This window comes from Pseudomyrmex gracilis, unplaced genomic scaffold, assembly GCF_002006095.1.
Source record: "Pseudomyrmex gracilis isolate BER0280 unplaced genomic scaffold, ASM200609v1 scaffold_20, whole genome shotgun sequence".
NCBI classification, from domain to species: domain Eukaryota; kingdom Metazoa; phylum Arthropoda; class Insecta; order Hymenoptera; family Formicidae; genus Pseudomyrmex; species Pseudomyrmex gracilis.
This window is the reverse complement of record NW_018020604.1, coordinates 319,178-340,481: the sequence shown is the minus strand read 5'-3', so window position 1 is coordinate 340,481 and position 21,304 is coordinate 319,178. Positions and strand designations below refer to the sequence as shown.

The following is a 21,304-nucleotide window of genomic DNA, read 5'->3' as shown; positions in this document are numbered from 1 at the left end:
AGAGAGTATATTATGATTTATTTTAAAATATGTATATCAATAGAAAACACATACATAACAAGCGGAAGACCATGGCTGATCAGTCAAAGGTTTTCCAGGCCTTTTTTTTTTTTTTTCTAATAACATCGTTGCTCTCTTTTTCTTCTCGTGATTTCCGATCGATCAACCGAAAATGTTTCTCATAAATATATAAGGCAATATTCGTGTATAAGGAACTAAAGCGCCTCGCTTCTTCTTCTTCTTCTTCTAAGTCTCTGCGCTCTAAAGCATCACGCTGCTTCGAGAAGTGATTGTTACATGAACGAATTCGTTACTTTGATAAACAACGCCGTGAATGATTTCCTGTGTGATAACTTATTCGCAGAGCTAAACACAAACGAACGAAAATATAAAGGACTTACTTAAAGCTATGAAAAAAAAAAAAAAAAAAAAAAAAAAAAAAAAAAAAAAAAAAAAATCATTTTTGTTCATGTCACACTGTGAACACAAATGGCGATTATAAGCAATTTATCGCAAATATTTATAGCAGCGGTAAGGAGATATTTGTCACGAAAAGAAACGATTTACACACGAGATTCAGATTTGATGAAAAAGCAGTTGACACTTTCGAACGCGCGAGTTATAGACCAACGAAATAAATTATTATATCATAGTTATTATATTATAATACGAGATTTCTCTTTGCAACGTCTGTCCGTGATAATAATTCGATGATAGCTGCCGAATTGTATATTTATATTTCTATAAATATATATTGGAGCCAAAAATATATATTTCTCTATCCCGTGTTTAGAAAAGACGATTCGATACAAATCACTTTCTGTTATTAAAAAACGTATTCCGCGATACTTTCCAATAGCTTCGAGTGCATATTTCATTTAGAATCGCAATGTTCAACAACGTTCTATCTCTCTCTTGTTTCGCGTTTAATGCCATCGCGACTATTTCGTCAACGTGACTATTACATCATATCGTTGACAAAAGAAGCGCGAGACACTTTTATATTGGAGTCATTGTTGTATAATAAATCTACATTTATATAAAATCGTTACAAGTAGTAAGACGCGTTCGGTATAATATCGTTTAGAAAACTATTCTGTCTGAATTAGAATCAGTTCTGTTCGGTAACAGATAGATTCGATAGAATATCCGCAGCTGTTGAAGATGCGTCTCTCGTTTCACTTGCGAGACGTTGCTTTCGTTGGTTTCTGAAAACACAGACAAATTTATTTATCGTATCTTGAAAAAAAAAACAAATTTTTAAATTGAAAAAAGAACAAAATCTAACGTTTTTGTTTCGTTACAATATACCTTTTCTGTTCGTCAAATAGTCTGCTACTTCCTTCGCCGAGTTCTATATCCATCATCTTGTCCACGTAGGACCTCTGCTTGTCACTGCTGTACTGCGGCAGGTCCAAGTTACCATTGTGATGATATCCGTTTTCGCATTTGCTCAGATAATCGTCCAGCAGCGGCGATCGACAGGTGTCGCGCGGCGTCAGATAATCAGAATTGCTCGGCGACAGAATTTCCTCGTAATATTCGACGCTTTTTGGCTGCAGACCGCTTACGGTCGAGCCGTATTTCTTTGGTAAGATAGCTGACGTACTTCTGCTCTTGTACGAGCTCGCGAGATCGTTGCCCGCGATTATATCCGTGCTGTGATACTTGGCGCGAGAGGCAGTGAGATCCAATGTGGGTGATCGCACGTACCTTCTGAGAGAGTCGTGCGAAGAAGACGGTAAGCTGGTGCCGTAATGATCGTACGATAACGCGTTCAGTGTGTCATACTTTTCACGATCGACCGGCGACTTTCTGCAAGACATCTCGTCGCCGTACAAGCCGTAATTTTTATCCGACCTAAGAAAATGTGTACTTCGTGAAGAGAAAAAAACAATTGCCGAAAACAAAAGAAGTAAGAATATAAATTACCTCGTCCTGGAAATCCCATAGTTGTAATACCTGTTGCGTTCTCTCTCTCTAGGACTGTTGAAGCTGAACCTTCTTGGCAGAGTCGTGCTTACGCTCACTCCCGGCGGCGGCGCCGTCAAAGACGGTCTCTTTCGATCGTTAAATCTCGAGTAGAAACTGCGTCTTCGTATTCGGTCTATTATTGACTCCGAGCTATCGCCGCGCATGAAGAGGGAGTAGGAGGGCGACGTCGGCGAGTGCAATTGTGGCGAATGGAGATCGCTGCGATTGTGATTCAGATCGGCTGAACAGATCGACCAGGAATCGAAGCTTTCCGGCTCTTCCGGCGAGAACATCTCGCTGTTGCAATCCTCCATCGGTCCCTTAACTACTTTATCTACGTCGTTGATCTCTTTGGGAGGATCTATTTTGATCTCTTTCGTCTTCTTATCTTCTATCGGTTCGCGTGTGTTGGTCGTCTCGACATTTTGCGGAATAGCGCGATCGTTACGCGACTCTATGTGATTCTCTATGATCGTGGCGCATTCGGTGACTTCTCGTTTGAGTTCGGCGACGTCCTTCGCTCGCAACGGCTTGTCAATGACTATCTTGTTGCCAGTGATGTTGGCGTGATGCGTCATCTTTGACAGACATTCCATCAATTTATCAGAACCGCTTTCCGCAACAGGAACATCCGTCTTAGGTGATCCAGCAGACATAGCGGGATTCGCTTTGGGAGGTGAGCCGGATTTGGGCGAGTCTCTCTTTGGAGTGGTGTGTCTGAACGTGTGTTGCGGTATTTTGGTCAGATCGAGTTTGAGATTCGCTCTGTTCGGTCGCTGTTGCTCTGATTGTTTGATCTGTCTGACATTGGAGCTCGAAACGTTTTGCTGAGCCGCGGAAGCCGAGGAATGAGCGGATGAAGATACCGCACCGTTTTGAATCACGTGATTCGCATAGTTCTGAGAAGAGCTCGAGGCGTTTTGAAGCACAGCACACGTTTGCGAGAGATCCGTAGACGATATATCGGCATCGGAAGTGAACGATGCAGCATGATTTCCCGCAACATCAGCTTTGGATACCGTATTTTGCGCGATACGTTCAGCGTTGTCGGGCTTGGCGGATGACGTTTCTTGAACATTCGATGATTTGGTGATGGATTCGAGCGCGGTGGACACATTCGAGCTCTCGGGACTCTTTTCCTTTTTCGCGGTGACAATTTTCTTTTTCACCAACGGTTTCGACAATTTCTCCTTTTCCTCGGACTTGCTCTCGGAACTGTCAGACGTCTTCTTCACGACTTTCCTCACTACGCGCACAAACTTCTTCTTTTTAGCGCCGTTGGCCTCGTCTTTGTCCGCAACTTCCTTCGGCTTCACCGGTTTCTTGATCTTCTTATCGATTTCCTCGCCTTTGTCGATTCTCGTGACCGACTCGTTCTTACTCAGAGAACTGATGTTCTTCTTGGTTTTCAATAGCTTTTTTTCTTCGCTGTTAATGACAGATTCCACGTGTTTATTGTCCGCCACAACGTTTTGCGAAGAAGATTCCGACTCGTCCGACAATTTTGTCGCCGACTCGGTTTTCGCCGGTTTTATTTTATCCGCGGATGATGACGAGTCCGCTTGCGCGACTCTCTCCGGCGGTTTTTTAAGTTCCCTCGGTTGCTTCTCCGTTAAAGATTTTCTCTCTTTAACAACCGATTCTTTTTCTTTCGATTTCTCTTTAGGCGGCGATTTTTTACTCTCGCTCTTCTCCGGCGATCTCTTAGTCTCCGATATCTTCTTCGCTGATTTGCCGTCCGTTCTGGCAGATTTCGTTGGTATTCTACTCGTCCCGGTCGCGTCTTCCTCCGAAAGCGACTCGGTCGGTTTGACGCTCTTGGGAGGACTTCTCTTCAGTTTGCTCATGATCACATTCTGCGATCTGCTGTTATTGCTCGCGTTTTGCTTCACGTCTGAGCTCGTCTTGAAGAGACCCAGCACAGACGTTACCCGTCCCTTCGACGGTGCGTTCTTAGTAACTTTTTCGAGCTTTGTCACGTCTTCCACGCTCAACGTTCGCTTCACTTCGGTCGGCTTTGAATCTACAGAACACTCGACAGGTGGTGCGGAACACTCGCGAAATCCGCGTTCCTTCTGATCGCCGGGAATACCGCCGTTTGTCACTGCTTTTGTGTCGCTTGTTGTCTCGTCGTTCGAACGCAACCTTTCCAACTTCTTCTCCAGCGTATGCAGAAAGCTGCTCTTCGATCCCTGTCGTTCGATCTTCTCCTTGTCTTCATTCTTGGAAGATTTGTTCTCAGAGGTAACAGCAACGTCCAATTTGTCCTTCTGCAACGCGTTTATCTCGTTCTTCTGCTCCTTGCAGATCTTCTCCTCCTTCGTTTCTTCGATCTTCTCATCCTTCCGATCCTTGTTCTCGCTCTTCCGTCGCATGAATCGCGACTTCCGCCGCTCGTTCTCCGCGGCTTTCTGCGCCTCTTTCTCTTTCACATACTGACTCTCTTCCCGCGGTGTGTCGAAGAAATCCGGTCGCAGGAAACGCGAGATGCGATGCTGCTTCGGCTTCTGACTCTTGTTGCTGTCCTTAGGATCGACTTCTTTGTTGCTGCTACCACCTCTGAAGAATTTGCTCAGTATCGATCTCTCCTGATTGGCGTTGCCAGTTAACGCATCCTGCGTGTTGGCGAACGATTTCCTGCGATCTGTGCTCACGCTCGGTTCCCTCGTCAATGAGACCGAACGTAGTCTGAGACTCGGGATGCAGCTGCGTCTCTTGGACGCAACAGAGTTGGCCGATGACTGGTCCGTGGAAGTAATCAACGCTTCCTTGTCGCACTTGTCCGTGTCTTTGTAATTACAACTAAGATTCGGATTGAAACGGGTAAAATTTTTCAGCTTGGACTCCTTAATCAGGTTCTCCGCCGCTAACAGCCTGCTTTCAAAACTCTTAGAGATGTCAGACTTGCTGTAATCGCCCACATTTGACGAGGACTCGGTTGGCGACGTCTCGCAGGATCTGGCCGATACACTCGACGTGGTGGTCTCAATCAGATTGGCGTTCGAGTTGCACACGGATAACGACGTACTTTCCGACACAGAACCGTTTTCCGCATTGTTATCGATGTCCTCCTTGCAGGTGAACATGTACGCGTCGTCACCGGGCTCTTCCTGGATCTTGTCCGTTCTGTAACCGTAGAAATTGTCTCGTCTACCCGATTCCTTGTATTTCCGACCGAGCGTCATTATGTGTTTCGGCAACGACTGCAGCAGCTTGTCGTTGTCGTCATCCTCGAAGAGACTGATGCTTCTTCGCGGAGAATGTCTCTCAAGTCTGTCCAATCTGGACGGTTCCAACAGACTGTTGGTCCTTCTGATACCTCGATCGAGTGATCTGCCTCTGTATTCGGTCTGATCGAAAGATCGTTTCGCGATCTCATTCGTACCCATCAAACTGAACATCTCTCTCGTTGGCGACTGATAATATCGACTGTTGTCACGCGGCATGGACGGCGAGCGCGGCACCGCTTGTCGGGTCTGCTCGATAAATTGTCTGCTCAATCTGCGCGCCAAGCTGGGAGTGAAATTCTGCTCCAACGATTCTTGCGCCTCCTTTCTGATTTGCGTCGTCGTTTCCGCTTTTACGTCTTCTTCTTCTTCGTGCACTTCTACTTTATCTGAAAGCAATTGAGACAGGGTCTATGCACATTCCGCATGCGTGTGTGTTCATGTGTGTTGCGTGTCTGTACGTGTAGGCAACGTTGGATTATACTTCATTGTTGTTAACAAGGATGTGTATATAAGAATACTCACACACAATATCGGTATTTACACTCCTTTATTTTTACATACATAAATCTTTCTTATAAAATCTGTCGAAAAATGTAATAAATAAAATGAAACGTTTCTCTCTCTATCTTTTTAAAATTTTGTCGGATGTCCTTTCAAACGGATACCAGCTGTCAATGGAGTGCGGACTGCACTCGCGCATGTCGATGTATATTTTCGAGTCATGGAAGCTCTCTAAACGTGACTACTACACTTTATACGGATGTTAAATGACTTAGAATAGTGGAAGAGATTTCGAACTAGTCTTAAAGAGATCACATATTTTAAATAACAACTCTGAAAATATGCATCAACGATAGGTACTAGCAGTATATATAACGTACTGTGTTTTCTTTTTCTTATATATATATGTATATATATATATATATATATGTATATAGATTATTAATATACAGAAAATATTGTAAGTGTACTCATTTAACAGTGACCATGCAACGAATTCGTTTTTTTTTTACATAATCAGGAGGAAACAGAATTATAGACTTCAAATAACAAATATAACGGGGATATACAGTTGGTAATAATAATATTAAAATTATGTCTCCTAAAATAAATATGTATACATGTGCATCTCTCACTTAATACGCTCCTAAATCACAATATGTTAAATGAGTAGACGTAGGAGAAAGGAAGTAGTGCACAGTGGATATATGTATATTAAATACAATATATATAAATATATAAATATATATATATATATATATGTGCATTATATCAAAGCATGCGGAGACAATGGTGAAGTAATAAAAACGCTGTTATTTAAACTCTTAAAAACACAACAAATATCAGCCATCTCAGACAAGGGTTAGCTTCCGCTTGCAAGTATACATTTTATATTTATTTTTTTGTTTTTTCTATGAAGTATTTTGCTAGTATCTAGCAAGTATTCTGCTAACAGTGTCACATAAAAAATTCTTTCTCTCTCTTTTTCTCTCTCTCTCTCTTTCTCTCTCCCTCTCTCTCTCTCTCTCTCTCGCATAACAAAGTTATTTTCGATTTTAGAACATGACAAATAAACTTATCTATCAACGATCCTCGCGAGCGGGTTCGGTATGATTTGTTCCAATAGCCGTATCACACACTTGTCACAGCAATTGTCAAGTTGTTAAAAGTCAACGGAGCTTCCAAAGTACGTTTGATTTTCGTAAGACTACATATCGGTATGTGCACCTCGTTAATCACATATGAATATTGCTTTAATATGCTTTAAAATGTATATATACGCGTTTTATTTTTCTAGATATTATACTTTCTTTTATATTATTTTATATATATGCAAATATATATATATATACACATCTTTTTTTGCACTGTCTCTCTATCTCTCTCTTTCTTTCTGTCTCGGAAATAAATCATACCAAAGATAACCCGTGTTTTTCACAGGAACTCGCGAACAGGATGTGTCTAGTTTCATTCAAAAAAAAAAAAAAAACGCACGTGATACAAGTGTTAAAGGTGTATGTTGTTTTCCGAACAGTTTACGTTCGTTGCGTACACAACTGAACCATCGTAATGCGAATGTCCTGTCTTCTCTTCGGAAATTGTACTGTTTTGCCGGCGCATCTTTATGATCGTAGACTCTATGATAGCATCAAACGGAGAGTGATGAAGTATAACAACACGTTCGAGAAAGATATCTCGGACGAATGTGCGTGACCGAACGGCAAGAAGTTCTTTTTTTTTTTGTTCTCGATACAATGAGGCTGCGTGTGACTTTATTGGCGTCACATACACTTTGAATTAAGCATACAGATATTTTAGTACCTAACTTGGTTTGTCTACTGGGGATTACCGTCAGCCCGCCTACGTAGAGTCACTCGCACGGTCGCTGCAACAACCGTCAAGAAAACCGTCAATCAACGTATCACAAAACGACGCCACTGTAGATTTTTTTTTTTTTTTTTTTTTAGAGCATATTTTTGATAATAATTGTTTGCTAACTTATTGACCGAATTCCCCGTTTACATGTGCCTTCGATGTTTTAACATGTATCTTTCAACAGGGTCTTCCTTGTATTTTTTTACATTTCAAACACTTATTAATTAGAAAAGAAGTTTGTTTAATATTTTTTAAAAAATTACATATTTCTACCTTGTTACTGTATATATATATATACACATAAAAGAACTTATATAAGAAAACAAAAAAATTACCTATTATATATGTATATATATTATCCACAAAAATTGAAACTTAAAACTTTTCTCTCTCTCTTTTTTTCAAACAAACAAAAAAAGATATCTTTAGAAGTCCCTGTGTTGTTATCCAAGTTGAGTCACAAAGGCAAAGAAAATCGAAAGTTTTACTTAATTCCGAATTGTACGGGAATGCTAACAAACAATTATTTTGATTACTGATTGAAGAGTCGACGATAGACGTAAATTAATGCATAAACTTGAATTAAATATGGATTTCTGTTCTGGATAGTGGATTTGAAACTCTTGTTGTATAATGTATATGGATATGTGTGCAGTCATGCTCCAAAGTTTAGTGTACACTACTTAACTAAAAAAAAAAAAATTGAGAAACTGCTACTACGATGTTATAAAATAATAGAAATCAACGGCAGCAGTGCATCGCAACAACTATGGCACTATTACGAGGTTCTATGTCAGGCAAAGTGAGCTTGCAATTTATTCTATGTCGTTTTATTCGGGGACAAATTGTATCTGTTATTCTATTAGCTATTGTAATGTTCAAACATATACGCGTACGTCGTATTAAACGAACGATATTAATTTGCAAACGCCGCATCGCGAAATCCCGCATAATGACATTTGATATTTGAACAAAAGTGATGTAAAAAAATTAAATTAAAAAATTAATTAATAGGTAGGTCGTCCCAAAGGAATGGATCGTGCAAACATGCTTTTAACAATATAGGATCTAAAAAAAGATTATAAAAAATTTGTTATCTTTATTAATTATGTTTCCTTTTCAAGGTTATTCTCAAGTTATATCATTTCAAAATGAATTCACGTTACATAACGTTGTTTACTCAGCACGAATTAAATTCTCTACGCGAAGTTGTGTAAAAAAGTTTAAATGAGAAAAAACTTCTTGTTCCAAATAAATTTACCCAACTGTGCCAAACATGAACCATATAATTAATCTATGATGTGTTAGTATCAAAAGTTGCAAAACATTGTCAGGCAAGAAATCCAAAAAAAATTAAACTTACTGGAAAGAAAGTAACAGAAAAAAGAGAAAAAAAAACAATAGGTAAAAGTAAACAAAAAGATGTGCTCTGTCTATCAACGACTCGACAACAGCTAGGTACTAGGAGATGCATACTGAATACCATCCAGCATTTTCTCACAAGGCTAATAAATTTAACCAGTGACAAAATAGCATGATGACTACAGCGATTTAACAGAAGCTTTTGCATCTGTGTGATTTGCATACTTTTCTCTCATTTATATACCACGTGTCATTAAAATCTAAATAATCGCTATGAAATAAAACATTAAGAAAAAAATTAAGTAAGAAATTGTGAAAACTAGCTTCTGTAAAGACGCGCGAGTCAACATTCTACGACATTAAATTATTCGTACGTATACAATTTGCGGTGGACCTTGTCGATTCAATTAGTAGATCGTTTTTTGAAAAATTTCTTGTACTCAATTCTAATTACATCGATACGACTTTCACAAACATGATCTACTTAATGATATAAACATGATCTACTTAATGATTTTGCGTTCAAGGTACCACGGTAAATTGCAGAATGACGGTACTACACCCTCTTACCTCTTGGCAATGTATTGCTTCCGATTTCAAAGACACTGTCCCGGGAAGGTGTACTGTGCGTTCCAGGACTGTTTGGAGTTCCGGGATTAGAGGTGTTGGCGGAGTCTCTCTTCGAAAACACATCCGCATCACGGCTCAAAGAATGTTTAAATTGCGATTCGGTGAGCCGCCTGTATGCACAGAAAACACGAAGAAATGTTACTAATACGCTAATATAAGATGAAAAAAAGTATTTTTGATACAGTCTTTGCACTTGAAAGAGGGAAATAGATAAAACAAAAGAGCGAGAGATAATCACATTCGACATAAAATCTTCGACGACGTGACAAAGAGTGCAAAACAAGTCGTACTCTATGAAGGCGAACTCAATACTGGTGTTGGCAAGAAGCAAAAGGTGTCAGCCTATGCGGGTTGATTTGCAAGAATATTTTGGGCTTGCTTGTTTTCACAACGTGTATTCGCTACTCTCAGTTGTCTGATGTGGCACATAGTTAAGCCGAAGTGAACGAAATCGGATTGGCACAGATACATGTACACGTATATAAATATGTGATCTAGCTTTTAACCTGCTCGTAGCGAGTGTCCAATTGTGATTTCTGTGTTATCGTTCTACTAAACGACGCGCGTATGTTCCTACTATGTATCTCGAAGGCTACCAGGCTCGCGCGCGCACTACGTTTCTATTACAATTTCTTTCTGAACAATTGGACTCACGTAGTCATGGTCCGTGTTTCGACATAGCTCTCGTAGCTTGCACAGACAAGCATAAAAAAAAGTCATCATCATTAAACTTTTAAAATACGTAAATAATCGATTTATATCGTCGTTAAAATTACTCTCAATACAGGATAAATTTCAAATATAAAATTCCGCGTTAAAAAAGAAAAGTATCTGATATCGCGTATTCACCTGGACAGCGGCTTATTGAGACCCCAAAACGCTTGCGACGGCTGGGAACCGAGTCTGCCGAATAGTCTGCTGCTTGGAAATCCGCCAGAACGATTATCGTCGACGTTGAGACGCTGTGTCAGGCTTCGCACTCTCGAGAGTAACGTCGAGAACAGATTTTCAGCTGTCAGTAATTCAAAACCGTCGTCATCATCGTCCTCGCCGGACGACAGACTGTCGGCGTGCTCAGACGGCTGTCTAGATGGTCGCGAGCTCCTCAATCGATGCATGTGCCTTTGCAATAAATCGTCACTGTGTTGAAGAGAAAACAATTTAAATTCATTCCAAGTTATTTATTCATGATGACAGCCGGGACATTAAAATACGAATTGTAAAATCGCAACTTAATAAACCACCAGAATGAATAATGTACTTATGTATTTGTGTACCCGTGTAACGATGAGAATGGCGATTCGTCCTCGCTGGCATCCGATAAGAGAGAACTCATTCTCCTCGGTCTGCCGAATCGGGACCTCGGCGGATTTGTACTTGTTGGTGTACTGGTTTTGCTTTCTGGTTCTAGACTACCCGATCTAGGAGTAACATAACCGCCGCCTTCCACCGCAATGGGAATTATGTATTCCCTGGGACTCTTCCTAATCGGTTCCGGTCCTACGGTAGAACCGAGAGCGCTATCAGTGTCTGAATCGGCAGTCGACTGACGGGACAGAGAACCTGATCGTTGAGACATCGATTTCTGAGACATCGGTGGTTTCGGTGGCGGAGTAGACGAGTGTTGCATAGGTTCAGATCCAGTCTCCACCTATATTTCGTAAAAGTCGATTTTGTTATTGTGAAAAGTATACAACGATAAAAATATATTTTTCATATAACAATGTTTTTTTATACTTGAATAGGTATGATTCTTTCTCTTGGTTGTGCGGCGTTAGATCTGCCTTCCGGTTCTAAGCTCGAACTTCTATTTGTATGGGGCACCGCAGCGGCAACTGGGAAGGCCACTTCGGATCGTTGGGTGCGCAGTTTCAGTGGTTGAAAAGCATCGATTTTAGCCTCTACTTCAGACTTAAATGCCACAGGCTCTGGCGACTTGACTCCGGACAATGTAATCTCGGCTTTGCTTGTTTTTCGTCTAGGCAACGTTGCGCTCTTCAATGTTATTTCCATTTTGCTAGATAGGTTCTTAGGTTCTTCTTCCGATTGCGCTTTTTCGGCACTTGTCATGTCGGTTGTAATCTATAAAAACAAGTAAAAGAAGAACTAAATACCAGCCGACCATGTGAATAATTAGTATACTGGTAACAGCGTTAGTTTTATACTTACAGTTGCTTCCGGTGGCGTAGGTTTGGTATCGAAGGCGAATTTCGTCTCGGTTGGCGTGGAGACTGACACTGTGGCCGATCGCACGTCATTCGGCGCGACTTGTATCTTCAGACCGAGTTTCTTAGAATCAGGACTTAGAGGTGATATTGGTGGTGAACCGTTTATCTTCTTTTGCATCGGAGGCTTACCAATCGCGCCGGTAATGATATCAACAGCGCGTTTCTTCGCCTCGTCTCGTTTATCCGATTTCTCTTCCGCGGCTTCCTGACTTTTCGCTGTTTGTTTCTGCTCATCTTTCTCGCTCTTCTTGTCCGTTGGTACATCAATGATAACTTTAGACGCGTTTGCTTTCACAGGGGGTGGTGTAGGTATCGATGATAGACTCGCCTTACGCTCGAAAGCTCGTTTCGCACCTCCTACATTAACGCCAGGAATAAATATCTTTTTAGGTTTTTCATTTTCTGTGTTAGACGCCAGCTGATTGAACTTCTCGGCGGTCTCGAATATTTTCGAGCGCCGTCTTTCGACGGGTTTGGTGGGCGCAGTCGCCACCTCGTTTGACTGTTCATAGTCCAAAGAGAGTGCTTTCTCTTTGAGCTTTTTGAAATCGCTCTCCGTTGGTTCTAACTCTTGCGCATCTTGTTGCGGCAAATACGCTTTATTATGTTTGACACTAGTGTCGTTTTCATTTGGCACTTTTGATTCTGGAACGTCCGGCTTCTTGCTAGACGTTTCATTCGCTATTTTATTTGCGTTTTCCGAAGCGATATTCGCGTCTCCGTATAAACTTTTGCTAGGAGACTTGGCATATTTTTGTTGAGACTTATCGTCCTCATTGCTAGCTTTTTGATTGACCTCGTAAGTCTGCTGAACATTCTCAACGGACTTTGTTTGTTCATATGGCTCTTTATAGTCACTTACCAACGGAGTTTTGCTCCTCTCCTTGCTTGGTGATCGTTCTTTTGATTCTTCGATCAGTTCCAAACAAGCTGCCGCACCTTCCACTTTATCAAAGTCAACAGTCTTACTTGCAGGAACAGTGACTGCAGGATCCACTTCCATCGCCTCCTCGGATATAGAGTTTGGAATCGGAGCTGAATGATGCCTGAAATTTATATTTTTCGACATTATATCTCTTTATCTATCAATAAAACTAAAGTTTAATTATCAATAATAAAACAAGCAATCTACCTTGACGAAGATCTGTACGTTCTAGTCTCTCTCTCATCCGATTTCTCTTTTTTCTTGGATTTCTCTTTCCTCTTCACGTTCGCAGCGGCCGTCTCGTCCATCGACGGTGTTGTCTCCAGCTTTCTCTTGGCATCTCCGGCAGCGGAGGATCTCGGTTCCTCCTCTAATAATTCCCTTATTCTTCTATCGGAGCTATTCTGATCAAGCTCCATCAAGCTACCAACAGAATGGCACCTGGTAGGTACTAGCGTCTCGGAAGACATATTGTTAGCAACATCTCCACCCGCTTGCTGATCGCCCACCAACAGCTTTTCAGCACTGGCCGATTGCGGCACCAACGACAGCAGCAGATCCAGTCGCACTGGAGTTTGAGCTGCCAGATCCTCGGCGATATCCAGACAATTCTGCTCGTAGCCTTCGTTCACCCACCAATGAGTGCAAATTCTCTCGATGTCGGCACGTCTGCCAGGACATACAGTGAGCATCTCCTTTATGAGCGGTGAAGCGGCTAAAGCAAAGAACACAAGTACAAAATTAACTATCTATACCCGATATTCTGTTTATAAAATTCTCGTGAATTGAAAAATAGAATTCTATAGAAATTTATTCTACGTAGCTATCGTGTATAACATGTGCCGTACTCACGTGATGGCTTTTTGGGTTCAAAGTAATCAGACTGTGAGATCTGTTTGACTAGCCGTTTGAAGTTAGACCCGTCGAAGGGCATAGCACCGTACACTAGTGTGTATAGCAGAACACCTAGACTCCAGCAGTCCACTTCCGGTCCGTGATAAGGAGTTCCTTTCACGATCTCAGGGCTCGCGTACAGCGGACTGCCGCAGAACGTGTTCAACAATCTCTGTTCGTCGAACACATTCGAAAGACCGAAATCGGCTATCTTGGCGTTCCCAACTTGGTCTAACAAAATGTTCTCGAGTTTCAGATCTCTGTGGCAGATTTTGTGTTTATGGCAGTAAAAAACGGCGGTAGCTATTTGTCGGAATATCCTACGAGCCTCGTGCTCGCTCAAAACTTTGCGCTCACTCAGATAATCGTACAATTCACCACCCGCTGCGTATTCCATCACTAGCACCATCTTTTCTCTGTTTTCGAATACTAGAAGTAAATTGATCAATCTTAATGCTGAGCGACTCGTACAAAAACAAAAAAAATAATACAAACTTTTACAAAAGAAAAAAACAGAAAACTTTAATCGATTCTTTGTTAACTGATCACACATTACAAACATTACCCTCGTAAATATGAATTATGTTCGGGTGTTGAACGCTCGACATTATCTGTATTTCTCGCCGTATTCTGATCAAATCTGCTTCCGTTTCTATCTTACATTTTTTGATTGTTTTTATCGCCACCTCCTGGCCAGTTTCCTTGTTTATTCCTAATTGTACCTTACCGTATGTGCCCTGACCTAGTTTCTTTATTATGTCAAATCTGCAAAAGTTTGAAGTATCTAATTTTTTCTCTCTTGAAACCATACATACACGTGTAAGTACGTATACAAACGGATTAAGCACGCGACTCTTTGGCTTATTGGCGTCACATACCTTTGTTTCAGCTTTCGTTTGTGATTATGGAGACGTACACCACCCGTACTCTCCATCCCTCCCATTATATTGTATATATTTGCTTCTCCGACAACCATTTTGTCTGCGTTATTTGCCTGGAAAAAAAAATTAAAATTGACACACACATATTAATATCACAGTAATAATAATTGCTATTGTTCTTGTATCTTATCATTAGGAAAACTTCCTGAATATTTCGAAAATATTCTAAGACGTGTTGAAACTGTTCACATGCACATACGTATTATCGTTCAATCAAACTCTCTATCCTCTGCTCGGGAAGACAATGCATTTCATTTATCTCACGATTTTTCAATTTATTAGATTTTTTAATCAACGTTCCACGTACGCGTGTAATTAAAAGCGGTCTCGTAATAGAATCTGTTAAAAATCTTATGAATTTCCTAGACGGCGAGGTTTAATTTCACTCGAGTGAGTCGAAAGACGTAGACGTTATTGCGGCACGATTCTTTCTCTTTCCTTCATCATCGTCTTCTTTTTTTTTCAGTCGCTTCCTGTCTTCCAGGCGGAACCATAAGCGCGGTCGCTCCTACTCCCTCGTGAACGAAGATAACAACGACGAGGAATAGCTATCGCCATCTCAGTCCATTCCGGTCTTACATTAGAAAATAAAAGCGGCACCGAAGGGTTGAGGAGAAAGAAGAGAGCGAGGAGAGAAAGAGAGCGAGGAGAGAAAGAGAGCGAGGAGAGAAAGAGAGAGAAAGAGAGAGAGAGAGAAAGAAAGAGAGACAATGTATGTGTGAATGTAACTGAGTGAGTGAGTTAGTGAAGCAGAATGCGGTGAGTTTATTTCGGGCGTCGAGACGCCAGTGTATGTCGACCCGTCGTCGGTGGGTTTCTTCTCAGCATCTTCTTGTCTTCCCCAACACGCGCGCACTGGAGACTCTCTCGACCAGTAATTTTCTAAATTCTTCGGACAGATTCTTCAAGTTTGCCAGATTGCTCAATATTTTGACAAATGCAGAAGTAATTCAAAATATCTCACTGTAAGCGCGAGACTGCACATACGCGCTACATCCCGACTGTCGTTAATCTCATTTCTCGAGCGATTAATGGGACGTAATTGTTGCCGGACGGTACGAACGCGCGAGCCAACTGACCGACGACGCGACGATCGTCTTTCGTTGTCTCTTGCGAAGCAAATTTTTCGTCGCCGAAATAGCTAAGCGCCGCATAAATTACACCACGATTTCGTCAAAGCGGCGACAAGTTCGTTCGCCAGCGTGAAATAAATCATTGGGACAAATATACGATATGTTTCTGAAGTGGTCGGACAAATATCGTCGGTTCGAATATTCATCAACTAATTCGCAGTTCATCTTTTTCCGCAAAAATCATGAAATATTAATGTTTTGCAGAATATTAAAAAAAAAAAAAAAAAAAAAAAAANGATTAATAGCTCTTGTTTAAAAAAATTGATTTTTTAGATAGGCAGAAGAGAATCACTCGCGATGTGCAGGTATTTCAGGAAGAGAGTCTCTTAATTGCTGGTATTGGCGAGCGGCACATTCTTATTGGCCTGCCACGACGACGGCATCCGTTGCACCCGGCCAAGGTCCGTCCGAAAGAAAATAATTCTCCACTTGAACGGAGACTCTCCCGGCGGGTGTTCCCCGAGACGGGTCCCGCAGCTCTCGCCCGACAACGATGATAGCTCGTCGTACGGCTATTAATGCACCAACGATATGGATAACGGCTGGCTTGAGTGTGGCGCCCACGTTTTAAGTTCAACAGGCGCCTCGTCTCAAGGAGCGACGCGACGCAATGTGTGGCGATGCATCGTCCCCGCGAGTGACGACGAGTGACTCGTCGAGGGTGAATGAAACCGATGTGGCGTGTCATCGTGACGCGGAAAATGTTGACACACATTAGACAAATCTCGTGCAAAATGTGAACTGTCAAAAAGTATATAAAATTAAAAAAAGAATTATTGTAAAATTATATATCCGACGTGAACAACCGATTCTCTTTGAACGAGATAGTACAAGGTATAAAAATTCATGATTAGACATTAATAATCCAAACTTACACGTATCGTCTCAATTACAAATGACTAAATTACAGAACAATAATCGATAATGAGAAATAAATGAATGACATTATTCGTTTATGGAAATGTAATTGAAGAAATGGTTTATGCTTGTTTAATGTTGTCGAAAATATGTTCGAATTTTCTAGAGAAGTCCAAGGTTGGCCATTTGCCTTGAGAATATGCATTCTCTTCTTCTATTTTCCGCGCGTGTTATATGTGTGTTATGAATTATTATTATACGTATTTACATAATATCGTGCAAACATATTTTATCTTTCACGAATTTCTCTGTAAATTTCTTTTGCGTCTGTCATGGCAATTCGCATACATTTGCAAGAATGTCTTTTAGCGTCGTGCAAAATTACTGCTACATTTTTTTTTTTTTATGCTGAACAATTTATCTTACATCATTGACGTTCTTTTCAAGAAACGTTTCGTTCGCATTGTTGCGTTCCGTCTATTGTCATCTTCTTATTGAAAAAATTCCACTTGCACTCTGGCCATTCTTTTATGCGCAGAAAAACTGTCTGCGTACGTTCGACAGAGAACTCGGTCTCGGAATTCAATAATCCACCTCTTCTAGCTCGCGCGGTACTTTCCAGTTTTTCTGGAACACACCCGGACGAGATACGGGCATGAAATCGCGCGAGAGAACACAAAAGAGACAGTCTTCCGGTTACATTGAGAGCGACAGCGAGATGTGTTCCGGTGTGTAGATACAGCGCGATGTACGTCTGCATATTTCAGGACTTGTTGCATTCATGCGCCCGCCCAGCAATCTCCGCCCTCGCATCTTCTCGGATGTCTTTGCTTTCGCTTGCCAACGGGAAGAGACTGCGCCAGAAAAGAAGAAGTCTTCCGTTAACGTGAATCTTATAAACGTCGCGCGCACGTCCGGAGAAAATGAGCGGCAGCTGGCAAGACCGTCTTATTTCCATCAGGCGCGATAAACATGCCGATGCGTTCTCGAGAAGGTGTCCTGCGCGTTCGAGGAAGACCGTATTCTGAGGAAACAAGATCGACGATGCCTTTTTACGAGCACGAAAATTCTTGCAGCTGCTCCTTCTTTACTCGAGAGTTTTTGAGAGAACCGTATCGATATTTTTAAAATTGCGCAGATGAATATTAAATGTTCGCCAAAAACCGGGGATCTAATTAGAGACTCAGACGTATTCTGATCGCAAAATAGAGTTTTTTGGAGTAAAATTTCTGAGAAATATTTTTTTTTTTTCACAGACACATTGTCCGCAGGTAATTGTAGTCTCACGTAAGCTTAGACGTGAACATACAGACTTCAACATCTTTCTTTGGCTTCCACTCCGTACGTCCGTATCGAGAGGGTCGACGCGTGTTGTCGCTAATCCGATTTCATCGTTTTAACGAGGTGAACGATCGACACGCTCGTTCGATTAGAAGCCGAGTTGGGTTTATTTTTTCTTGTTAACGACGCGCACACAGAGAGCGGATATAGACGCGGCGACGGAGGTGGGCGCGTGCAAGGGTGTGTGACGAGACGGGAGGGAAACGCGGGGTGAAAGTAATTATTTGTGTCCACCGATTGGCAGCGGAAAGTACTCGCGACGACGATGAAGCGCGCACGTGCGCGCGATGCCGCTCCCGATACACTCGCCTCGCCTTGCTCGCTCGCGGTGTGTTACGGTATTTTTAGCGGGGCGCGTAGACCCGCGGCAACAGGCCGCACAGCCTCCTCCTGGTGCTAACCTCCGAGGAGTGACATCCTAATGATGAACCTTCCATTTCTCCACGTGCTGTGTGCGGTGTTCTTCAATCGCTTTCCGGTCGGTTTTTCATGAAGGAAATTGACGTCAAAGTTGTTCTTGCGTTCAACACAGTTGTTTGATTTCGAATAACGTTCGCTACAAAACGCAACTTCTGCGGAGACAAGTTTCGCCTTGTCACTTCTCACCGCCTTACTTTTTATCGCATAGATATCTTCTGTAATTTTTATCGTGTGTTTAAGTTGTTTCTTTCAACTGCTGATATCAGCTGAAATAAAACTTCTTGTTAGACGCTCTAGTTTTCTTTCCGTAAACAAGTAAGCTGTGAGACCGACATCGCGTTACAATTAATTGAGAAGTGTGAACGCTTCTCTGAATAAAGCGTGTTCGCACGCGGAGTTCGCAATCGCGATCGCACGTTCAACTATCGTGAAATTGTGATTCACACGCATTTCTTTCCGTGTAAAACAGTCGTGTAAAAGACTTCGCGACGATGTGTGACTAATGCTACAAATTTACCGTTCGATTAACACGGTCATTCGCACAATGTCTCTTCTCTCCTTTCCTCCTTCTCTCTTTCCGTTTCAGTCTCTCCGACAAAGGTCAGTCTATTCGAGCGTGACGTGTTTAAAGATTACAACCGTGACGTCATGACGCGTCGTTGAATCAATGCCGTTGTGATTCACATCATGTATTATTATTAGTATTCGTTGCTCCCTCGATGTCACATATCCAGAAACGATTCTCAGGTGTTCGCGATAAAATCGTCCGAGTCCGTAGGTGGTTCAGAATTGCACTTGCACGAGATGCGCTCTCACAAGTTTCTTTCCTCGACGCCAACATGGCAAAATAAAATCGTTTAGACGGTGCTGTTCCAGATGTCTCTCTCTCTCTTTTTCTTTTTTCTTATCATAAAATCAAAATAATTTCTTGTCTATCATTTGAAAGATAAAACAGATTTGTATTTAGAAAGATTCTAGAGAAAAGATAAAATTAAAAAAGAGACTGTAGCACACAATATTCCAAGGAACGTCTCAAAGTCCGAGTTCTTTTTTTTCAACAGAATATACACTTACAGCGCAATTGTCTTTTCTCTGCAGAGAGTTAACATTAATTGTTTGATCGAAATTGTGTGATGAAATAATTTCCCAACTAAATTAATCGCATTTCTTCAATTAATCAAAATTGACCGATTATCCGAAACAATTAAATATAACCTAGAGCGATTAAGTGTCGGGTTACTTTCAAAAAAAAAATGCACTCGGTGAGAAGACAAGCATTTACCGATAAGTACATCGACGAGAGTGCTCCGAAGTGCTCTTATTGGAAATTCTGTCATTCCGCAAATTTGCGTGCACGTGATCAGTGTACGTTATATAGCCTCACTGGGTCACACTCAATACATACGTACTATGTACAACTTACATATGTACAACGTGTATATATGACAACCTCTTTACACCCTCGCGTCTTTCGCGAGGTAGGCAAGAACAGACGAGAGAGAAAGAGAGAGAGGAACCACTTAAAGAATCCGACTGTCAATCAGGTCAAATAAACGTGCGCTCACACACATGTACACACGTGTATACGTAAGTACGTATGAACGGTCGTCGTTGCTACACGGTATGTAGGTTTCTCGTCGACGAAAATAGCGTTCCGATACTATACGAGGAGGAAAACTCTCTTTTCCCCCGTCAATATAAGCCATTTACGGGAAAGTTTGCGCGATTTCGAGCTTGACGATTGCGTATACAATAGAAATTGCGTGTACGTGCGTACGTGTGCGCGCACACACTCGCGCGCGTTCTCGCTTCTCTTTTATCGTTGGGTAATCGTCGCACGACGCCCACGACGGCGAGAAATCGAGAACTCGTTCGCAAGAAAAGCTCGGGATTAACATCGCTACAGCTAGTATTTTTACATCCCTCACTTAATAATACAATCTTTGTACGCGCGTAAACATATGCAATATTAAAATTACGTCGTCGATTTTACTGCTCCTTCCTCTCTCCGATACCTTTTTAAATTATTATTCTCTATCTGCTTGCGACTTTCACTTTTGCGCACTATCACGGTTATCATATGCTAAATGTTTTGCAATCATCTCTTCTCTCCTCGCTCGTTCTCCTCTCTCTCTCTTTCTCTCTCACGTATGTTCTTCGGCCGCAAATGGATAAGATCTGTCTCGGACGTTTCGCTCATCTACAGGGATACGATAGAAAGCTCTGAATAGGAATATGTGCATACGCATACGCGCGCACGTATACGTATGCACACATGCTCATGCCGGCCGCGGCGGGCCGGCTAAAAATAGCGGGAATTCGTACCTTACGGTGTGAACTCTCGAGCAGGAATTATCTCGTCTCTTTCTTACACTCTGGTCTCTCTTTTTCTCTTTCTCTCTCTCTCCACCGTTTCATCCAACTGTCCGTCCGTCCGTCCGTTCTCGCGATCCTCGAGCAAGTATATCATCCACCAAGTCGAACACGGAGCGCGAACCGCACCGCAAAATTTCCTTTTCACGCGCACACGCGAAAACAAAAACGTTCGCAGTTTGTCGGCCGCCGGTCACACGGCGACGTTTCCCGAGATTTCTTCAATTATCGGGAGACGCGCGGCATGTTTCCACTTCATTTTGTTGTCGAGCACCATCCGCGGAACGACGACGACGACGACAACGACGGCGACGACACGGCGAACATCTCGAACGCTGCCATCGTCTTTATTTACTAATTTTGGACGTGAACGCCGGGAACGGACGGCCGTAACCAGGATGCGACGATTGTGGCGCCAGATCACCGATGACGAGTTTTATCAGAACTAGCGATGTATTGGATCGCTAATGCTCTCGACCAATCAGAAATTTCAACGGTCGCACGGGACTGGTTGAAGACCCGTTCCACTAAAACAGTTGTAAGCTGTAAGTCGCAAGAAATTGACCAATCACAATCGCGATTATTTTTCTGCAATTTGTCTGTGATTGGTCAATTTCTT

General features: G+C 42.0%; 1 protein-coding gene across 11 annotated transcripts; it reads right to left on the bottom strand.

Moving 5' to 3' along the window:
• Positions 1–11: 11 nt before the first annotated feature.
• On the bottom strand, positions 12–21,022 carry LOC109851776. Of its 11 annotated transcripts, XM_020422193.1 has the most exons (15): positions 20,638–21,022; positions 20,328–20,512; positions 14,498–14,613; positions 14,185–14,384; positions 13,578–14,048; positions 12,933–13,440; positions 11,742–12,846; positions 11,310–11,654; positions 10,850–11,223; positions 10,422–10,712; positions 10,227–10,262; positions 9,513–9,682; positions 1,933–5,590; positions 1,312–1,860; positions 12–1,208 (listed from the first exon to the last, which is right to left on the bottom strand). In XM_020422193.1, exons 3-15 carry the CDS (start codon positions 14,593–14,595, stop codon positions 1,112–1,114), a joined length of 7,902 nt encoding a protein of 2,633 aa, XP_020277782.1. In that variant the 5' UTR covers positions 14,596–14,613; positions 20,328–20,512; positions 20,638–21,022; the 3' UTR covers positions 12–1,111. The 11 variants fall into 11 exon arrangements, with proteins under 11 accessions (XP_020277782.1, XP_020277781.1, XP_020277783.1 ...); XM_020422192.1 differs by lacking the exon at positions 20,328–20,512; XM_020422194.1 differs by lacking the exons at positions 20,328–20,512; positions 20,638–21,022 and adding an exon at positions 19,736–20,283.
• Positions 21,023–21,304: the final 282 nt, after the last annotated feature.